The 21780-nt window shown below is 41.0% G+C and overlaps 1 protein-coding gene across 5 annotated transcripts in view; it reads left to right on the top strand.

Annotated features, from left to right (window-relative positions):
* Nucleotides 1-21780, top strand: part of RBMS3 (RNA binding motif single stranded interacting protein 3) — a 724729-nt gene that overhangs the window by 349673 nt on the left and 353276 nt on the right. For 4 of the 5 annotated variants that reach the window (XM_030009264.2, XM_030009261.2, XM_030009262.1 and 1 more), the window contains one exon: nucleotides 19273-19442. In XM_030009264.2, coding sequence (XP_029865124.1) covers nucleotides 19273-19442 — 170 coding nt within the window. The remainder of the gene's footprint in view (nucleotides 1-19272; nucleotides 19443-21780) is intronic. The other variant, XM_030009266.2, reaches the window with a different exon arrangement.

The following is a 21780-nucleotide window of genomic DNA, read 5'->3' as shown; positions in this document are numbered from 1 at the left end:
TTGGCTAAAAGCTCCATTAGGTTGTTCAAGGCTGGGGAAACCCATCTGTCAGTGTCTGTGACACAGCCGGGCTGCAGTCTCACGTGGGAATCTGTCCTTGAGATACCCAGGCAGCTGAGTTTCTTCTAGCCTCTAGTGTTCCCAGAATCAAAGGAAATTGTTGTACGCTCTTCTTCTTGCTGCAGTTTGTATTTTTATCATTCCTTTTCTCCTCTGATCCCTTCTCAGAAAAGCACAGACATAGACTGAGAATTAACAGGGAAAAATGTGGTTTTTTTTTTTTTTAGTTGCTTTTCCAGAAGTGAACAATTATGCATATTACTTGTGGAAAACAAGAACAGTAGCTATTTGTTGTCCTAAAAGAAGAACAGCTTTATAACCCTTTTCCGTATTTTCCTGTGTGATCTGCTGATGACAGGCATGAGGTGGGTATTTGAAAAAGACTTGCTGGGGATCAGCTGCAGTTGATATGTTCTCTGTGAGTGGACCAGAAGTGCGTGATAACCTAACAAAATACCAAAGAATGCACCCGTAAAAGGCTTTCATTGAGAGGATTTGAATGTGGGGCCTGGGACTGAGAGTTACCCCTGCAGAGGCAGAGAAGTACAGCTCCTGCACTTAGGTTTGGGAGCAGGCTTGAGTCTTTTCTCAGATTGGCATCGCATCCCCAGGGAAAGGTTCCTGTGACAGCAATAGCACTTACTCAACATCTGTTGAAGGAAGCTACTTGCTTGATTTTTCTGCTGGATGGAGGTAAGGCTACAGAGTGGTAATTTTGCTGTTTCCTGCTTTCTTTCTGAAATCTCCAAGACCCCCATTAAAATGCTTAACCAGGGAAGCATGCTGGGATGGGTGGTACAGAAGTAGTTGTTAGCCTGTGAGTGCTACAGTTAGCAAAGTTACAGCGTTTTGTAATATGAGACAGTGACAGCAAAATAGTTCAGATTTTCATCGCATTAGAGCAAGAAGACTAGGCATATGCCATCGAAAAGTAGAGCCTTTCGAAGTGTGCAAGGTCTGTATTGACAGGCCTCACAAACTCTTGATTATTAACTGCTGGTGTCAAGTAAGAGCCCTGAACACAGAGTATCTGGCAAAATAGCTAGTGTAACTTCAATGCCCAGTGGTGTTCAGATGCATGAGATAATTATAGCCTCCTCCATAGCAGATGCTCGGTTCTCCAGTTTGGCACTTCCCTCCTTCAGTGCGCAAATAATTTTCTCTACCTAAGCTGATGGCCATTTTGATGATACAGATACAATTTTATTTTTTTTCCACCAAAAAGTCAGCAATTTGGTTTTTATGGGAATGCTTATATAGCTCAGAGAGTGGAATATCCCTTTATCATCCTGTTGAGGCAGAAGAAAAGCCCTTTTGATACTACTGTATGGAGACTGATAACATTAAGAGTTAATGTGTTGGTATAGCAGGGATCAGAGTAAACTTTATCTTTCCAGAAATAGAAGCCAGCAATTCAGCAGTTATCCTTCATATTGCTAAGTGCGACTTATTCAAATCATGATATATTCTGCTTTTTGTGTTCCAAAACCCAGTCACGTAATAAGGAGGCTTTTAGATTAGCATATTAGTTTAAATTTCAGACATACCATTTTAGTTCTCTGTCTTATGCTCCCAATACTTCTTTCTTCTCCTTTTGTCTCTTGAGGTAACGTAGACTTTGCCATAGCATGTAACTCCGACTAAAAAAAATTAAAAATCAGGGTAAGAGGTGGTATATGCATTTTTCTAGAAGCTAGTTGTGGCTGGATTTACACAACCTTTGCTCTCACAGTTGAGTATATTTTCACACTGCCCCAATTATTTCAGTGCCTTTGTGAGTAGCTCAGATTTGCCAAGGGGAGCAGAGGGCTTGTAATCTTGCTCGAAGCCATTTCTGCATTTATGTATTTCTAGCTGTCTGGTCAAGAGTGCCACATCCTAATGGGAGACAAAACGTAATTAAACGTTGGTGAGTTGAACAGCTTGCTTTGACAAGAGGTGGACTCTGCTTCATGTGACAGTGAATCAGCCCTTTCAAAAAACCTAAAAATGATGGGATGTAAATATTTGGCCTTGCCTGTGCAATGGGTTCCTGTGCGTAGGCAAAGCAGAAGATGAACCAGTGTTTTCACATGCATTTAAGGAAATTGGATGCCCAAAGCTGTTGGGAACAGAGAACCTGCTTTGTCCTTACAAAAAATTTGGGCTTAATACTAGTAGTCCTCAGGGCAAACTCTTCCTGAGACTGGCCCTATATGCAAGAGGGCCGAGGACACGCCACAAGGACTATCGTTTTGGCAGAGGAGGAGGGAAGTGCAGAGCCTTTCTCGCAGCAGGTCCAGGGCACAAGGGCCACCACAAAGCATAGGCTGCAACATTCTATAAACAGATGGAGAAAATGATGTGACCATAAAAAAAAACCTCTGAGACTTGCTAAGTTTTTGTGGCCTATTTACAAATGCCTGAGAAATGGATTTTAATTTTAGTGAATACTCACAAGCCTGTCAGTGGAGCAGCACAGGGGGACACCGTTCTAAAATAGCTTTAGCAGATGCCACAATAATACGAGTTCTCCCTGCATCTCTCATTTATTTCTCGCTGTGTGCAGTTCCTTACTAAATCTGTTCCCTTGATAAATGCAAGGATGTTCTTGCCATTGGATAGAATAGCTAAGTGCAATCGTCACAAACACTAACTAGCTTAATCTTCTCGTTGCATAGATACTGCTTCTGTTAAATATTTCCTGGGCTAACAGACATCTTTGAAACGAGTTTTAAAGAGTTTTCTTTTTATATACACAGACCATGGCTGTTAAACAATGGCAGCTTGAATGGAAGCTATTTTAATGATAACAACAATAGTATCAGTTATTTGGATAAACTGTCAGCTTAGAGAGGGAGACCAGCCATCAGTTGATCACTGCAAGGGAGCTTGGAAAATAGAGAAAATTAACCTACTAGCATAAGCAATGCCACCAGATCTTCAGAAACGATAATTATCCTGCTACGTCACTTCACACGTGAGTGTTAGCATTGGTACTAGATGTTGAGAGACCTTCTATCCTGCCAACTTTACCTTCCCTGAAGAAAGGTTTCCTTTCATATCCTTAATTGCTTTAAATTCAAAATATGGTGAGTTGATACTGATTTATGAGACATCTTGGTAATCACTTATCAGCCTTGTCGCACGACTGGTATTATTTATTGTAAAATTTATTAATTGATACAAAGTGCCAACTCCACCGTCCACATTCATTTCTGAGAGTCCCTGCTCCAGTGCAAAGTGAAGGATGTGCAGAAGAGGTTGGGTGCTGCTGCAAGGCAGTGGGCTTCACCTGAGCGATGCTGTGCTGAGATCCCGGTGGTCTGCATCCCCTTCTTGATGGGGCACTTCTGTGCATCTCTGCCTAGCATCTCACCCTTGCTTACCAACCTCGCCTGCCCTGGGCAAGTGTGTTGGTCCTTGTGTGTTAGCGCTGTCACTCCTTGGTGATGATGAAAGCATGACCAAGCCCTGGGACAATAACCTCGCGGGAGGGGTGTCTGTCTGGTAAGGTGCATGGGATGGGGAATGGAGCTGATCTTGTGCGTGCCTCCTAACTGATGCCACCCTGTAGCTAATAAATGCAGCTAAGGCACTTTTAAGCCCTTGGCTGCTGAAGGCAAGTATTGTGGGCTTAGGTTGGAGAAAGTGTTGAGAATTTTTTGTTGTTGGTCAATTTTTGTTTTGTAGGGTTTTTTTTTTTGCTTTTGTTTTTCGAGGAAGCTGAGCTCATTTTAAAAATCTGTAAATAGGAATGATAGGCTAGGATCACAGGCAGCAAAATAAGCTAATTCGGATGTTTGTTTGAGTAAGATCAGCTACTGCTTATGAAGATGAAAGTGGTTTGTCCTGTCCTGATTTCATTAATGAGTGTTGTATATATTTAAAGAAGCTCTGATAAATTATGAAATATTTCAAGAACGACTCGAAATTCGAAGTCATGAAATTAATCAGAAACAGCCACATAATTTTGTTAGTACTTTTGTTAGTAATTTTTCAGTGCAGCGAAGAAAACCCTGGTGCCTGGATTGTTGACAAAAAAATAAATAAAAAAAAAACTTAAACCCATCTATTGTCTGTGAGCATTTCTTCCTCAATTTTCAACTTCCTTTTTCTTTATTGTTCTGTTTGTAATGAAGCTGAGTCTTATTTTTGTTGCCAGTAGTTTGATGAATGGCTTGAAAGGAATCGATGGCGATGGCCTTGTTTGCTCCTTAGCTGTTGTGGCAGGGGAGGAGGTTTTGCGTTTGTTTGTTTTTAATTCCCTTTTGTTGGCATAAATGGTTCTTATTAACATCAAGGTCAGTTCACAGACTTGGGATGTTGGGTGAGAACTGCTAATCCAGAGGGGGGGGTTTGTGTTTTTGGTTTTGGTTTTTGTTTTTTGGTTTTTTTTTTTTTTTTTTCGGAGGTGTCTTTAAATTGGGACTCATGTTTGTCAGAAATGTTACTGTGATCAAGTGAGTAGCTGATAAATGCTATTTTAGCAAGTCGGCCACTGGCCTATGAAGCTGCCCGCTGCCAGGGCGTCTTCAAGTAAAATGCTGTGGCTAATTTTAAAAAAGCTCAGAACATTTTAGGACCAAAAATAGTGATGTTTGTAATTAGGGATATGAAAATAGAAGCAGTCAGATCCCTGGGGATTTGCAGAAAAATCTCTGCCTCTCCCTATCTCAGGTCTGCTGAAATCGCTGTGGCTTCAGTCCATCCAGGGCACTGCCTTGGGAATTCTTGGCCAAGCCAGAGCCTTGTTCAGGGAGAAGTTACCCCTTTTCCTCAGCCAGAGGCACGCCGCTGCAGCAAGGAGAGTAGATGAGATAGTCGAGCTGAGCTAGAACTGAGCCAGCGGGGTGATGATGAGCTTAGAAGCAGGTTGTCAGAGCATTGTGTAAGTTGAATCATGTTAGTTATATGCACTCCTGTTGTATGCTATGTAGTGTTATGCAACACTGTGACATGTGTCTGGGGTTTTGTGTACAGGCAAAGGACTATTCTTGCTTCCCTTATGCAGGAAAAATAAAGGCTCTAAATGAATTGATAATTTGGCTACACTTTTTTTGTGTGTGTGGACTGTGATACAACTTCAGCAGATTTAATTCTACCCTTCATTGTGTTTGAATTAGCAAATTGACTTAAGTACACCTGATTTTATGTGTGTCCTCTGGACAAGGTTTTGAAAAAGAAGTGCCGTGGCTGCTTTGCATGGCTGTTAAGGACTACACGGCAGTGTTTTGGGGTGGGGGGGGGGGGGGGGGGGTCGGGAAGAGATAAATATGACCTGGTGTTTTATCTTCCAAGTCCTGCCATCCAGCCTGCAATCACCTGCACCTCAGTAGTGCAGGGGGGAGGGACGTGGCCTGCAAAGGAGTTTGTGATACTCCTGGGTGAAATGTAGAATAATAGTTACCAGTGAGATGGATCCACTGAAAATTTTGTGTATCTATGCAGAAGGGTGCTAGAATAAATAGGCATCTGGTAACATAGTGGTGCCTAATAAAACAATTTGTCTGTAGCATAGAGTTGAAGTAATTTGATTCAGGCCAGACTGGGTTGTGAAGGAGCATATTTAGAGGTGGTCGTCTTTTTAACTATGCTGCAGAAAGCAAATTATAATGCTAGTAGCAGATGACATATCACGAGAAGCTGCTTGTGTAAGTGTCCTTCAATTCTAAACTGTTACTGAGATGAAAGTATTCAGGCTTCACCTTTAGGAACATATTGTATTTCCCTATTTATGTTTGTTTCCTATCATGTGATGAGGTGCAAGGGAAGGTGTTGCTTGCTAATTTTAGCCTTGCAGACTGTCACTGCAGAAATCTGGCAGTTAATGCTTCTGGAGGGTAGTGCTTTAAGGAAAACCAGGCTGTACTGTGTGTTGTCATACTCGATGGCATTGGGGGGGAAATATTTCAAAGTCTTGTCTTCCTGGCTTGTGTTAATGTACTAGTTAGCTTCCTGCAGAATAATTACCAAAGACTGTTAAAAGCATTAATGAGAAAAGAAAAACTATTTCTTTGCTGAATAAATGCGTGATATGGAGACTGAGAAATGCAATGAATGCCTATGTGTAACTTCATAGCCATTGACATATTTTTCAGAGCTATGGTACTAATTGCAGGAATTACTCTGCATATCAACCCTCACCTGTACTTGCCCATTTCACTATCAGAGCCTGAACAGCTACTGTCCTTCCAGATGCTCCGAGGCATCTTTATGCAGCTGCTGATGTTTAGAAGGGGGGAGGGAGAGAAAGGGAGGAGGATGCCAGGAGGCCACTTGTGGCTCAGAAACCCTAAGTCTTACAGCCCGTGAAGGAACTTCTAAATTGTGGTCATCCTTGCCAGACCAGTGGATTGTCAAAGGTCTGCTGGCTACAGAGACTCTTCCAGATGTGTTGGGAGCAGGGTGAGATCTTGAGTGTGGGGAGCCAGAGATGGGGACAGGGAGAGCCGGGCTCTGTATTTCAGCAGAAAGCTATGGCGAGGTCCCTGCCAGGGATGCCACGTTGCTGCATGTGTTTCCTCCTCTGCAGCAGAGTTTTGTCTGTTGGGGGTGGTAGGATAGGGGAATTGTAATGATAAATGGACCTCAGTGAAATATATAATAGCCTGATAATAGGTTATTTCCTTCATGGAAAGACTTTTTGCCCTGCGAGAACTACATTAGCCCAGGGTTCAAGAAAGGAAATTTAGTGGCAAGCCATTGCAAACAAAGTAGCAGGCATATGAGGGATAACGCAGCTATTTAACACCGGTGGAGTTAAAAGAGCATCTCTATATTTTTAGCCTTGTATTCTCTTTTTCCTTTTAGGAGGAATCCCTAAGATGAAACATTTTTTAATATAGACATTTGTTTTTCAAAGTGTGTTAAAAACATCTAGCACTTTTAATAATCTGGCTCTGTATTTTGGCACATACATCACCATGTCAACGATGTTTCTATTTACTTGCAAAAAGATGTGATAACAATCCCCTTGACTGTGTGGCTGCCACCTCTTCATGTTTTTGAGGATTATCCATGTAAGACATGGGATACAGTATGACAGAGTTTTACATAAAATGTTCTGAATGGTAGGAAGAAGGTGGAAAAAGAACCACTGCAAAATTTTCCTTGTGAAACAAGAGTGGGGGAAGAAGCCCCAATTACTTTTTTTTTTTTGGTGGCAGCTTTAAAATAAACAGATTTAAAAAATTTTTCTTTAATATAAAATTAAATTCTAAAATTGATTCTCACAAAGAGGTTTCTAGAGGACTAAAGTCTAAATGGGTCAGATCATGGAAGAGGTAGGACCTTCGTTATGTGTAAGGTTGATGGTCTATGTACAGCCTCTGACTGGGAAGTCCCAAAGTGAAAGGTGTCCTGGGAATGATTACTCTCTGCTTGCATTTCTTATGCCATTTCCCCAAACGCCTATTATTAGCAACTCCCAAATGTAAAGCTCTCTGCTAGGTGGGCTTTTTGCTTTCCCAAATGTGATGTTTCTTACAGAAAGTAACTGTCAGCTTCTGTTATCAGACTCTGTTAATTATGTTAAAGGAAGTTAAGGTTATACAGTCAAGGAGTCAGGAAATGTTGGACTTCTTCATAAGCCTGTGCAGTCTGAATTTGGATCCTGTGTGAGTAGTCATTACCATGTGGTCATTTAAATACTTGATTAGGTATGTTCTGCTTTCTACAAGACCCTGGCCTTTGCAGAGGTATTTAGTGGTACTTTAGTTCCTTGTGTTTTAAGTAGGATTCAGTCCTGCAGCTGTCCTCAGACACACCTTGGAGACCTGCAGTATTTGTGCTGTTGTCTTTCAACGTGCCCATAGACAACCTTATTGCCCTGGTATTCCTAACCAATTTCTGCTCCAGCTGGTAACACCATGTGTCACTGTTACAATCTGATTATTGTTTTGTTAGAAGTATTGTAGCTGTCACTCTTCCCCATTCTGTTTTTTTATGTAAATTATTTTTCATTTTAGACTTGTATTCCTTTTTTTTTGCTCAACATTTTGTGCACAGGAGTCTATGACAGTGGTATTAAATAGTATTAAGACTTTTAGAATATTTATATGTATCTGATTTGAAATATAAACCTTAGTTACACGCTAACACTCTTCAAGCTTCTATTCTAAAGCTTGGTACAACATTTATTAAGGAAATGTCTTAAGGAGACTTTCTTTCTTATTTTATTTATCCTGATTTAACATTTAAAATGACTTCAAATACATATTATTTCCAGAGAGAAAAACCTCAGACTTAAAAAATAAATCATGCATGAATGAAGAATATTAAAAGGTCAAAAAGTCAGAAAGCTAACAGAAGAGATTGGAGGCAATGTTGCAGTGCAGAAGGAAATTTAAGTTCTTATTTATCAAGAAATACATCATTTGGATGAAAAACATAGTAAATACAGATGAATGTGTTAGTTTTTTTTTTTTTTTTTTAATCTTTCTGGTTTGTTTCAGGAATTTTAACATATGTATCCTGTTACTCTGAATTCCTATTTCTTGCAACAGGAGTACCTCATTATCCCAGTTAGTGTTCCATTGGATTTTACACAGATGCATAACGAAGCAGCTGAGTCCCCACATTGCAAGGCTCTTCACCTCTGAGCACACAAGTTCAGGTTCTTTGTATTGTTAGGCACAGTATGGAAAAAGTGCATGGCACAAAGCCCAAAATGGTTTAGGTGAAATGTCTTCAGCTGAATCTGTCTGTGTTTGTTAGCAAGATACTTGGCTGATCATCCCGCAACATTTAACAGAAAATAACGATGATTTTAGGGAACTGAGAAAAGAAAGTTGTCACAATGAAATTAAATTTCTGCACTGGTTATGAGCCATTCTAAGCATATCAGAAAAAAGAGGGTAGGTTACTTTTACCAAACTGCAAGTTGGTTTTTGTATGGATATTTTAATTGAGTCAACATTTCTGAATGCATGAGTCAAATGACATTTGAAATTTCGGACAAGCACAGAAGCACAGTCTGTTGTTGAAGAAATGGGAAGAGACTGAGAACTCATACCATAGTAAATTTAGACACCCCCCCCCGCCCAGCTTTGAGAAGTTCTAACAACCAGAGATGGTGGAAACACTGAAGGAAGAAGTAGGGATTAGAAGGGAAAGGACTTGCTGAATAATACTGGATTACAGTGTAAGAAATGATGGGTCTTTTGTATAGCTAAACAGCAGGGCAGGTCTATGCATATTCAGATTCACTGATTTTGAAGCAAAATGGACATTCTGAAGCTATTTGTACTTTTCAAAAAAAGTTCATGGTTTTTATTTACCTTCTAGCAAAAACAGATGTCAGAATCTCACTAGCTGCTTAGAAATAGTTGTCATCTTCCAGTGACTTCAAGTATTACAAAACTTAGGAGGAGACTTTCATCATTCAGTAGTCCTGTCGGCATTCCCAGGACCTCCAGTCATGACAACAAAGTGTGTGCTGGGCAGTAGCTGCTGTGGCATCTAGTTACACAGGTGATCAAATACCCCTGCAGGTGGGCTGATCAGTTTGGACCTTTGCCTCAGTCTGCATTTGGTGTGAATATAGGATGTATCTTGAGGGTTTAGTGCTCAGGCTTCAATTCAGCCTGAGGTACATACGGTTTCCTAATAAAAGTATGAATGCAAACAAAAACTCACAGCATGCTTGAGTAAATTCATCCTCCAAGCCAATATCATTTATAGAAAGTTGAATTTTAAGGAAAAAGGTAGAAATGCCTTTAAGTAAATTGAGTGTAATTCTGAAAATTCCAAAAATAGAAAAAAGAGGTTCTCTATTTTTGCATTAATTATTTAGTTTATGTAGTAAATTTTGCCTCAGGTGGATTTGATTGATGTCTGGAAGAAAATTTAAACGTAAATTACAGTAGCTGCTTGTTAAATCAAAGAAAATTAAATAGCATTTCCCACACTACCTCCCATGTCTGCCACATGAAATCTAGAGAAAATGGAGATTTTATAAGACACCAGAGTCTATAGTAACAAAGTGGAGAGTGTTTATCTGTGTTCAACTTCCTTAGCATATGAGTAAGCACTTAGTGACACTAGCTGAAAACGGAAGTGCTTAAATCCCAAAATGTGTCATGGCAAATCTTGCTGACCCTTCTAGGTACCTAATGTTTTTTGTGCTCTTGGGATGTTGGTAGTGTGATGCTCACAGCTGCCTTTGACCTGATGAAGTTCCGGAATTCATCTTATTACCAAGTTCCTTTAAGGCTTGCAGAGACCCATTCCTTCACCTCAGTCTTTTACGTGGGCCCAGACAGTTTCCTAGCTCATGTGTAATGGTGACTTCATTATAAAGCTCACTGTTTTACACAGACAACTCATTTTAAGAATGTGGAGAAACCTAGAACGGGACAGAGAGGTTCCTAACGTGGGGTTTCAGACCCAGCTGCCTGCAGTGAGCCCTGTGCATGGCCATCCTGGCTTCCCTGCCTCCCTTAGCCTTTCATGGTACAGTATTTGGGGCTGTCACAAGCACGAACGTGTCCGGCGCCACCTTGGCCATCTATCTCCATAGGCTGACACCTAAATCCCAATCACAACCGTTAGATTCTTACTCCCGCTGTATTAGCTTGCTGTTGGAAGGCTTTCTAGCTGTCCTTTAAAAGACATCACATACATCAGTCTCATGAGATTGGTTGTCTCCTCTTCTTCCTAAGCAAGGAATTAGGTGTGAAGTGTAATGACTTGTATGGGAAATTTTTTAAAAAGTTATTTGCTGTCGTGAACTTGTTAGAGGAGTTTGCACTGGAAGCAAAAACGTGGTGAGGTTTGTGATGGCTCATTATCTTCTGTGGGCATCCTCTGGTCCCTGGTCTGGGAGCAGTGCGTTGCTGTAGCCCAAGGGGTCCCAAAGAAAACATGAACTCTGGCTATTGTGGAATGCCCCAAATTCTGTCCTGATGGTGTCACGCTGTTATCTTTGGGACAAACCTTTCCCAAACTCTGTGTTCTGTGGATTCCTTTGGCCACAGGAGGGGAGGCACAACTCTTCTTTATATAGCGCTGGGTGGAGGGGGCAGAGGTTCCCTGTACACATCTGTAAAAGACTGTTGTGGTAACATGGGGAGATGATGTGGGCTGTTCCTCGGGAGCTCTGCCACCCCTGATTCCTCCATCCCACCAATGCTCATGTCAACAGTGGCAGATTTCCTGCTTAATTCTTCCGTAAGAAAGACAAACTGAGGAAACTTGGGCTGGATTTTGAAAAACCTTTTTGGTTGGGCTTTCTTGCTGCAAAATGAGAACACATCTGCTTCTGATCTCTGCTCACCAAATTCTCAAGTGGAGAGGAAAGAAATGATATCGATGTTTTGGTTTTGTTCTGTGCTTTAAGTTCAGTTTTCTGTCATGAGCTTTTTTTATACTCAGGTTCTTGCGCCAGTGTTGATGCTGTGGTACGTGTGGACTGTGTGCAGAAAAGCAATGCAATGAAGCATGTGCCTCCTACATCTCATTTCCAGGACGCTTTTAGTCTGCCACATGTAAACAAATACCCAGAGAGTAAATTTAGTTTCTCAGAACCAAAAACGTGTTTGTTTTTGCAAACATTTGGAAAGTTAAGTATCAGCCTTTCGATCTGCATTTTTATTCTTAACCTTCAAATGGACCAACAGTTCATCATTGTAGCACAAAAATTGGCTACATGGAAATGTAAACGCAAACAATAATTTCTGCTTAAATTTTATATTCCCCCTCCCCTGCCTTTTTTTACCACAAAGTTGTTGTATCACAGGCAGTAATTGCTGTCATATTTTGTTCTGTGCTCTAAAATATTCTTATTAGGGGAATTGCAATGTTTTATCGTTCAGATTGCCCAGATTTAGTATTTTTAAGATCTAGATTCTGTTCACATTTAGTCTCAGTACATCAATAAAATATGAATGGATTGGATAATGAAGCAATAACACTAATTTATGTCAAAGAATATAGGTTATTGTTTACGAGTTTGCCAAAGTGCCAAAATACTTTATCTATAGAAAGAATTCTTCTTCTCCCTTGCTGAGAAATAAATAATGTCACAGGAATGGTCTGTCACGGGAGCCTCCTGCCATGAAATAAAAGGGAGGAGACAAGGCTGTGAAGGTTATTTTCCGCTCTGGAAAATATTTATTTGGTGACACAGCTCTTATTCCTAGTCTTTGGCTTTTTAGTGCTAAGGACTAAATTGTACCCTCCTGTCTGGATGCGAGAAGCTCTAAATTCAGGGAAGCTACCATAGTTTAGTCCAGAGCGACAGGCAGTCCATGGATAAACAGAAAATCGCTTACGAGGGATGAGTAGTTTTATCTCTGGTGTAGCAACGTGTAGGGAGGAGAGAGCGAAGGGCTGAAGTTGGCAGCTTGGCAGCTTACATCTATTTAGTGACCAAAACCCAGGGGCGGCAGCGATGGCTGGGGTGTTCTCAGTCTGCAAACGATGCTCTTCATCTCTGTGCCGTTCCCTTCACTTGGATTGGTTTTTGCTGGGGCCTGTTTATCCTCAGGTGAGATGACCATGTCTCTCCTAATGATACATGCTCTAATCCACTTTATTATTTAAACTTCATCGTACTTCAAAATAAGCTGCTTTCCACCTGAACAATTTGGTTTTGAAGTTTCCCGTTGGTAATGGTGGGAAATGGAGTGATGTATAGATTGGTGTATTTCAGTCTATCTTAGTGGAAATAGAAGATATTGAGATCAGTGAGAAAATTTTCAGGCTTCTAGTGTATGTCACCCTGGCTAATGATTGCTAAACTCTCAGTGCAGCGCTGTTAAAGATAGCCAAGAAGAATGAATTGTGGTTGGGTTTTGGTTGGTTGGTTGGTTTTAATGCAGAAAACTGTATAAAATGAGACCCACTTTGTAGGTGCTGTCCAATAAAGGACTTCCTCCTCTTCCCATGGATGTTTTGCTTCCTATGTATTGTCTACTTGTAAGTGGTTATAAAATGCTAAAAGCTGGGCAGTTGTGCTTTGTAAGAGAAGTATTTTAGAACAGAGAAAATTGAGCCAAATTGTGCCTGAGCTTATGCTTTATGGACCTCTAGTGCTTTGTGCCTGGTTCGAGGGAATTGTAAACCCCAGGAGTATTTAGCCTACTAATTTCAAAAGCTTTGTGTATGAAACAAAGATCTCAAAGTATCTTACTGACCCATCAAATCCCAATTTAAATCTGACTGTTGAATGACTACTGTGCCTGTTGGAGGACTAGGGTTTGGGGTTTTTTTCCCATAATTGTCATTTTTCATAAGTGGGGTTTTTTTGTTGTGTGAAAAGAAAGGGTAAGCAAAACACAACGATACCTTTTTCCTGTGGGCTAGAGATATAATTTGGAATAGAATGAAAAAAAAAAAAAGTTCAATGTATACAAGAAGCATGAGCAAGATAGCACTGTGATTAAATAATTCTAAGTTTATTTTTAAATAAAATAAAAAGAATTATTTTTAATGAGAAAGCTAATTGGATTGGCATTTTATTTAAGCTTTAAAATTATTTCATTCATTCAGTTTAGATACAGGGTAACAAAGTCATTGTATGCAGAAATCATTTTTATCTGTAAAAGAATTAGAGATAGCTTTAGTTGTTAAGTTAAATTTTAATAATATTTTCCCCATCTTTAAGTAATATTGTAGTCCTCAATAGTACCTTTCATCCAGTAATCACAGAGCATTATATAAGCCTTGAAAAGGTAAGGAAGGATCATTACAGATTGGTAAACTGAGATATAAGGAATATATATTACTTTCTTGGAGTAGCACAGTGATGTAGTGGCAGTACAGAGAGCATAACCCAGCAGCTCTGACTCACTGGTCTTCTTGTATCCAGCAAATCACTTTTAAAGGCCTTGGAAGGGATTCAGAGAAATCAAAAATCCTCTTGAGGTGTGTTCTGGTTTTCTTGATTGAAAGAACTGTGATGCAACAGACTTTGAAGCTTATTGTCTGTCTTCATCTTCTGAGTTTACTAACATTTTCACATGCTATTCCTTTACAAATGGAAAACATTGCCAAGTGGTGGGTTGTTGCTTCTACGGAAACAGTCCAGGAAGCTTTGTCACTGTGCAGAGAAGTTAGAAGATATCTGTTTGTTTTCTGTTAGATGTCTAGGGAAAGACCTGACTATGTAGGGAAGCATCCAAGAGGAGCTCTGTCTTCCAGGCCTTCGTTGGTCAGAGGGGAGCTAGACAATAGTCATGGCTGGATTCAGCAAGACCAGTGAATGCCCTGCAAACTCAGGAAGAAAATTATGACTCAAGCTCCCTTCACTGCAGCCTTTCTAAAATACACGAGGTTTCTGTGTTGCCAGTTTCAATGTTCATCTTTTATTCACTTTTCTGTTCCACCTGGCTGTAGATGAGAAATACAGCATACCTTTTGGTGCTGCTTCTCACTGAGGAAGGCAACCAAAATGCAGAAGAGTTGCTGTGGCTTTGATCTAATTCTTTTTATTATATTTGCCCTACCTCTCTGTTTTCTCTTTGACTGTGATGATTGCCTTTTGCTTAATATGAGATTTGCCATTCAATCAGCTCCAAAATCCCATCATCAGGCTGATAAGTTGGTGGCATCCTCTCATCATTGCTGTAATTGGCCAGTAAGAACCCTCCAGCTCTCAAAAATTACTCCTTTGTACAGTAGGGTGTAAAGAGAACAGTGTTTTGCTAGTGTGTGCTGTAAACTGATATTTGCACAATTTATTTGTATTTACTTTGCCTTATTTTATTCTCTCAATCAGGAGCTAAGGGAATTGTGTAGCAATTGGGCTCTAAGTGAGATGAATCTAGCAGCTGGAAAACACTCTGTTCAGAGTGAAATGGATAGTGTATGCTCACAATTGCTTAAATAACGCATGTTTTAATGCAGGACTGTGTGTTGTACTCCTTTTTTAATATAAAATACGCACTACAATAGGAAAAGTCAACATATCAGTGTTAATGGGGAATTTTTCCAAGACCTTACTTTCAAGTGGATAAAAGAGTACAAATTTGGGATAGCCAAAGGTGAATACAAACAAATTGGCTAGTCCATTAGCATAGCTGTCCAGCTGCATCCTAGGCTCTGAGGCCACTCCAAAACCACAAGCCCAACCGCCTCAGAAGCCTGCCAAGGAGCCAGCTGCTGCTAATAAAGCAGACTCTACAACTTGGCATCTGGGGCCTGTGATTCCCATCCAAAAGGAATTGTATGTGAAAAATATTTGAAATTTGTCTTTTTAAGTAGTGTTTTGCTTTGGGAGAAAAATGCTTTAAACTAAACTTGCAACAAGTGAAAAAACTACATAAGAGTACTGTGGTTGCTATGGGAAGATAAATACCGTCCTTGTGTTAAGGAGGTTGAATGTTGGAAGGAGGAGTATTGTTCATTTAGTAACCAAGAGGCTTCTGGTTCAGCCTTTCTGGGTTATTGTGTAAGAAAGACCAAGGTATCTCATTATTCATGCTTAGCTGTGCGCACTTGCATGGGACACTGTTTCAGAGAGCTCAACAGTAGGTTTTAAGCATAAGGGTGCGTTCCTGAGACTGGATAAGAATTAAGCACATTAATTTCTCACTTTTAAATAATGAAAAAGGAGAAGTTTCATTCATTTTTCAAAGATGAAAACAAATCCTATTAGCCAGCCATGCTAAATTAATAAGCTCCTTGGAATGATCTACAAACCAGTTCACTCCCCCCCACTCCCCATTGAATAATGAAGCATGAGAATTGAAAAATGAGTTGGTTGCATTGGTTATCTGAAAAATTAAGGACAAAGCCAGCTCTCTGAATTCCAGCTCCCTTTTGAAGTAAAATGTAGATTTTGCCTAATACTTTTTTCTAGCGCTGCAGGTCCTGCACTCGGCTGTGTTGGCAAAATGTTTTTCCCAGATTTCTACAGCTGGTGTCAGGGTGTTTTGAGCCAGTCTGGAAAGCAGTGCCCCTCATGGCTCTCGTGGCAGAGAAGTTAAGTGCTTTGCCCCCAGCCACGGAGGAGGCCTACGTCAGAGCAAGGCACAAATTTCCTGCCGTCCGGTGTGCAGGTGGCTCCCCAGGCAATGCCCCCCTTCAGCATCATCCGGGATCCTGTAGCAAGTGGTCAATATCTGGGATCATCATCAGGTTGCCATTAATTTCTTTCACTCCAGTTATTACGTAGAGATTAACGAACCAGACCCTTTGCTCATTTAGAGGCAAAACGCATACTTCTGCCATCAGTCATACACTCACAGGCTCAGGAAACAAGAATTCAAAGCTTTCTTCTGACCTGAAGCTTTTAGTCTGGCAACCGGCCAGAAGATGTCATCAGCCCTAGTACAAGCAATTTTGTAATCTTTCTGCGGACGGTATTCTGGGGTATTGGATATGCATGGAAATTACTGTGGGCTGCAGTGGCTGAGATTTATTAGTGAAGAGGGTTTGGAGTATAGCTGTGCTTGCTGGTCTGAGATCGGCATCCTCCAAAGCAGAGTGTGGCTGCCTCTCTGCCCACCCTTAAAGCATCTCCCAGGATGCTGCTGTGAACCTGGGCATCTGTGTGTGCCTGTTGTCTGAGCAGCTCTTGCTTGAGAGACCACCTATCCCATGGCCTAATTCTCTGGATATACTGAGGACTTTTTTTTTTTTAATAGCCTTAAAATCAGTGTAAATGTAATTCATGTTCACATCTAGGTCCCCTTTCAGCTGGCCAAGAGGGATAAAATGTCTTAAGCTTAAATTAGAATTAGGCCCCCAGTGCTTTCCTCTGTGTGAGGATAAAGATCTTACAATAGAATGAAAATTGCTCTTTGTATTTCAAAGGTGTATTTCCACTTGTTTTTTTTTCTTGCTTATTAGGTTGGTGTGAGAATAGGCCATTTACTCATTATCCCCTGCTAAGACATATATAATAATAACAATTAATAATTAAAGTACATAGCACTTTACTGGCTTACAGAAAATTCTGTCCTTTACGTGCATTCAGTGTGTATGGTAAACTTGGAGGTGTGGGGTAAAGCAGCAAGAATGTTACCTTGACCTTTTTAAAATTTTTTTTTTTTTTTTTTTTATTCTACCTTACCAGTGCTTAAAATGTGCAAGTTTACCACGGCGTATTTCCTGAGCTCTTGGTGTACTAAAGCCAAACATGTGCTATACACAGTCACCTCTACCATGGCCCTGGAGTGCCCAGAGATTTAAATATGGTTTCAGCCAGGATGTTTTAAGATGCACTTGTCTATGTATTTGTTGGAGGTCACTGTTGCCTGCAGTTTTACCCAGCTACGCCATGGCTGTTGTGTGGAGCTGATTTCCAGGACGTGCCCACAGCACTGGGGCTCAGTTGAGGCAGTTCCCTGTGCTGGTATTCAGGGCTGCTGCTTCTTCAGCTTTCTATTTCTGGGAATGACATTGAAGCTGGGGTGGGTGGGGATTACCCAGTGATAAAATGTGTGTGCAGAGAAATATGATCCGTATGCATTAAGTGCTTTTGATTGTCAGCAAAAATATCTACGCAGATACTCGGGGAAGGAAGCTCATTGGCCTTTCTCTGTTACTGTAGATGAGAGTGAACGTCATTACTTGCTAGCATGGCGACTGCACTGTCTATTAAACTGATTTTTCCTTTTAATGGGTCCTACTTGAGTCACATTACAACCAGGCTAGAATGCGGAGGAATTCTGATGTCCTGATACTTGATGGTGTGTTCCCATTCTCCTGGTTTAAATGGGATAAACTGGGAAGAAGGAAGGAGAAGGCAGCAGGAAAGACATTGTTGCAAGTGTGGTGCTTTATGTATCTCATCAAAGCCTCTGAGCTTCACCTATCACTGATGCTCCTCTTATGCTCTCTAACTTCTTTTGGTTCTTCTAAGTAAAGGGACTTGTTTGAAAGAGTTTAGAGCAGAGAGAATTTAAAAATAACCATGTACCGAGGCTTTGATTTAGTGTGTGCATAATTACAAGCTCTAAAGTAGGGCCACTGAAATGAAAGGGGCAGTTGATCAGTGTGATCAGAATTACTCACAGACTTAAATATTTTCTCTGTTCAAGGCCTAAATGTAGAATGAGCACTACAATGTCACTGCTACTATAATGAAAATTGCAGATGTTTTGCTTTTATTAGTCCATTAGCACATCATGGTTGACTTAGTATTCGCCTAACATTTACCTGCTGTTGTAACTGCACAGACTGCTAGCAGAATACGCTGATCAGCATGTGGAAAGGGGATTTCCCCCCTCTCAGCAGGCGGTTATGTTCCTGGAGCTCTGCCTCCAGTTCCCCTGGCTGCCCAGGCGGAGCCTTGGCCCGCAGCATTCCCAATCTCCCCCAACTTCTCCCCTAGGTCGCAGCTTTTCTGCACAGGTCACAATGGTGTCAGGACATGGCCTCCTCCTGCCAACCACTCCTCCGTTCTCCTGACAAGCACTCTGTGCTGTGAGTAAATATGCTGATGGTCAGAGAGCCAGGCATGGTTGCAGCAGCTTAAATTCCCCGTTGTTGCCCCCGTTGTTGGAGGTGCTTATGTAATTTTTATAGCATGCATGTGTCTTCTTTCATAGCATGTATTTACTAGGGAGAATGTTGTTGTCCCTGTGAGAATGACTCCCTTTTTAAGTGGTATTTCTTTGTTATTGTGTCTGGTTTGTGGTTGTTCAGAAGTGGGTAAGGTTTTGAGAGCAGGAGGTCTTAGCCTGATCATCTTTTCCAAACCCTGTTTCTCTATTGTGGAAGACATCCATGATAGTCTTTTCAGGCTCCTTTGGAATTTTTTTCCCCTCTCAGGCTAGCCAGCTCTCTGCCACCTGACTGGGCATGTACTGGGTGCTCCTCATGTTTAGAAGAGACTAACCAGGCTTCTGGCATCAGCTTCTGTACCTTTGGCTAGATAGTCTTATTTGTTTCTTAGAGTATTCTTAAAGCAGATTGTGTTTAACTTCTTTCTTTAATACCAGTTACTCCTGAGTATCTGCCGTTTCAGAGCTTTATTTTGTGATGTAGATAAAATAGGCTCATAATCTAGCTACGTTAATTCCAGATTAACAAAATAAAGTAAAATAATGCATAACCCACTTCATAGCCGTGGCTAAACCCAAAATCTCGGCCCCATTTTGAAAGGCATTGCTGATCCGGGGTGGGTGCACGCACTGTAGGAGCAGGCAGCTGGAAGCAGTCAGGGAGGGCAGGACAAGCACATCCTCCCTGCATAGCTCTGGAGTTACCTGGGTAAAGCACGTGAGTCCACCATGCTTTTGTTTTCAAGTAACACCCTTTTTTGTTTTGTTTTGTTTCCAGCAGTCCTATGCACCAGCTCCCCACCCCATGGCTCCTCCCAGCCCCAGCACAAACAGCAGCAACAACAGCAGCAACAACAGCAGCGGAGAGCAGTTGAGTAAAACCAACCTGTACATTCGAGGCCTTCCACCCGGCACCACTGACCAGGACCTTATCAAGCTGTGCCAGCCGTAAGTGCACTTAAAATACTCAGTGTCTTCGGGTAGGAAAACGTCAAAGCTGGCCTTTCAGTTTACACTTGCATATGTCCACAAAAAGACATCAGAAGCCTCCTGCACTTGAATGTTAACCCTTATTCCTTTAGTTTGAACAGCTAATTAACGCCTGTTGAAAACCTTCTGGTAATGAGTTGTGGGAGACAGAGAGGTGAGGGCCTTCACATTGTCTTCTGTTTATTTTATTCTGGTTTCTTTCTTATGTTAAAGAAGAATTTGCATGACAAGAAAACCTCCCTAATGACAGACTTTATAGTTAGAACGATCTGTGAATCACAGCCCAGTGCACAACAAACATGGGTGTTCCCATCTCAGTCATTTATCCCATCTTTTGATTGCCGTGTCACACATTGCTGGGCTTAAAGATTGAGAAGTATGAAACCCACTGAAGGTGGTCTTGTAGCCATTTAATTAACATCTAATTAACTGCTGTTCCACTGAAAAATGATGATGTAGGAAGTAGCACCTTCTACCTCCCTGTTTATCTTGAGAGTCACATTTCCAGGTTGTGCTGATAAACATCAGTTTTTTTTGTATTTTATTCCTGTTGAAACTGGAGAGGCAGCAGAAAGGAGCTCTTTGCTCCTCATGCATCATCAAAAGAATTGTTTCCTAAAATGTTGCACCCTGTTAAGCCTCCTCACTGGACTGAATGTGGGTAATGAGTAGAAATGAGAACCTGATTGGATTTCCAAATTCTTGATTATTATTGATGACATGCAGGAGGGGAATAACCCAGTTTGAGATTCCAACCAGAGATTGCCTGGGTGGATTTAGGATAACACAGTTTCTGTGTTGAAATAAGAACATGGAGAGATTTGAAAAATAAAAATCCACCCTTCTTATGATGCAGAACTGCAGTGCTTTTGCCATAGAATAGCCTGTTCCAAAAGACAACACTGTCTTTGATATTTTTCATCACAAATCAGCCTTTCAAATAGGGATCAATAAATTAAGTTTGGTAAATTAAGGAACAGTCTGGGGCTGATTTGTTGACTTGAATCCAAGTGGTTGTTGTTTTGAAGCCTGCAATAGGAGTAACAATTTAATGGGATATTACAATTTTATGTCATTCTGCCTTTCCTGATTTTGACCAAAAATGCTGGAAGACTTCCCTAAGTATGCTTTATGTGGATGTGGCTGGCCAGGACTGGGACTAGCAGTCTCACTGAAGTGATGTCTGAACTTCAGCAAAATTAGGTTAGCTTGAAACTCTTCCCTGTGACTTTCTCCTACTAAGGCTGCTACAGGTAGAACTGGCTCACTGTTCACAGGAGTATAGTGTGGTGGTGATTTTTCATATTTCATGCAAGCTGAATTGTGAGTGTACCTGTCTGACATTTGTACAAACTACATTCATGACACTTCCCGCTTATGACAGTCACAGATAATCCCAGTTCAGGGGCCAGATCCTCAGTAGGTATAAATTGACTGTAGTCTGCTGATGTTCAAAAAGCTATTTTGCTATACATCTTCTTGCAGTCTGACCCTTTCTGAGTTCAGACAAATGCTTTCAGCTGATCAGGAATGAACTAACTATTCCTAGAGGAGCCTTACGGCTTTGGCACTTAGTGCTGCAGTCATGGTGTGAGGCTGTGGTATAAGCAGCGATACTTGAATCATGAAGTTCAGAGAGCACGTCCCTACCCCTTGTCTGCGTATGGGAAGTGCACATCAAGTATCTGAGAGCTTTCTTTCGGCACTGTGGCAAAATTTTTAATGCACTCCACTAAACTTAATCTGGTCTATGATTAGAGGGCTTTGTCTTGCTATCATGGAGTTCCTGTGTGAACAGATGCTCTTTAACAAAAATGCTGACATTCATTTTGCTGATTTTCTATCCTTTGGCTGAATGGAAGTGAGGAGAAACCAGATACTTGTTCTGTCTTTTTTCAGAATATTAAAAGTATTTATCAAAGCAAAAAGGGAAGGACAATATAGGGAAACGTAAATATCTGAAAAGACAAGAATTTGTCATGGCAGCACATAGATTTTTGAAGTAATACGTTGCAAGACATTTTCTTTACCTTTGCAGATGGTTACATAGTAGAGGTGGATAAAGGTCCAAACCCCTACTCTCTTTTCCTCCCTGCTCCACGTCCTTCTCCGCCCCACCCCCCTGCCCCCAAATGCAGTATATATAGCAGCAGATTGCTGCTATATGAGCAAGACATACATTTGTCTCTTCAGGAATGGTTGTCTTCCGTAGAGTTCTCTCTTAACTTACATGGCTGGGATCTCACCATGCGTTAAAGACTTCATGTGAACAGGTATTCACAAAATATACCAGCAC

Source organism: Aquila chrysaetos, chromosome 3 (assembly GCF_900496995.4).
Source record: "Aquila chrysaetos chrysaetos chromosome 3, bAquChr1.4, whole genome shotgun sequence".
Classification (NCBI taxonomy): Eukaryota; Metazoa; Chordata; class Aves; order Accipitriformes; family Accipitridae; genus Aquila; species Aquila chrysaetos.
Note: the sequence above shows the minus strand (reverse complement) of the source record. Positions and strands in the feature narration are given on the sequence as shown.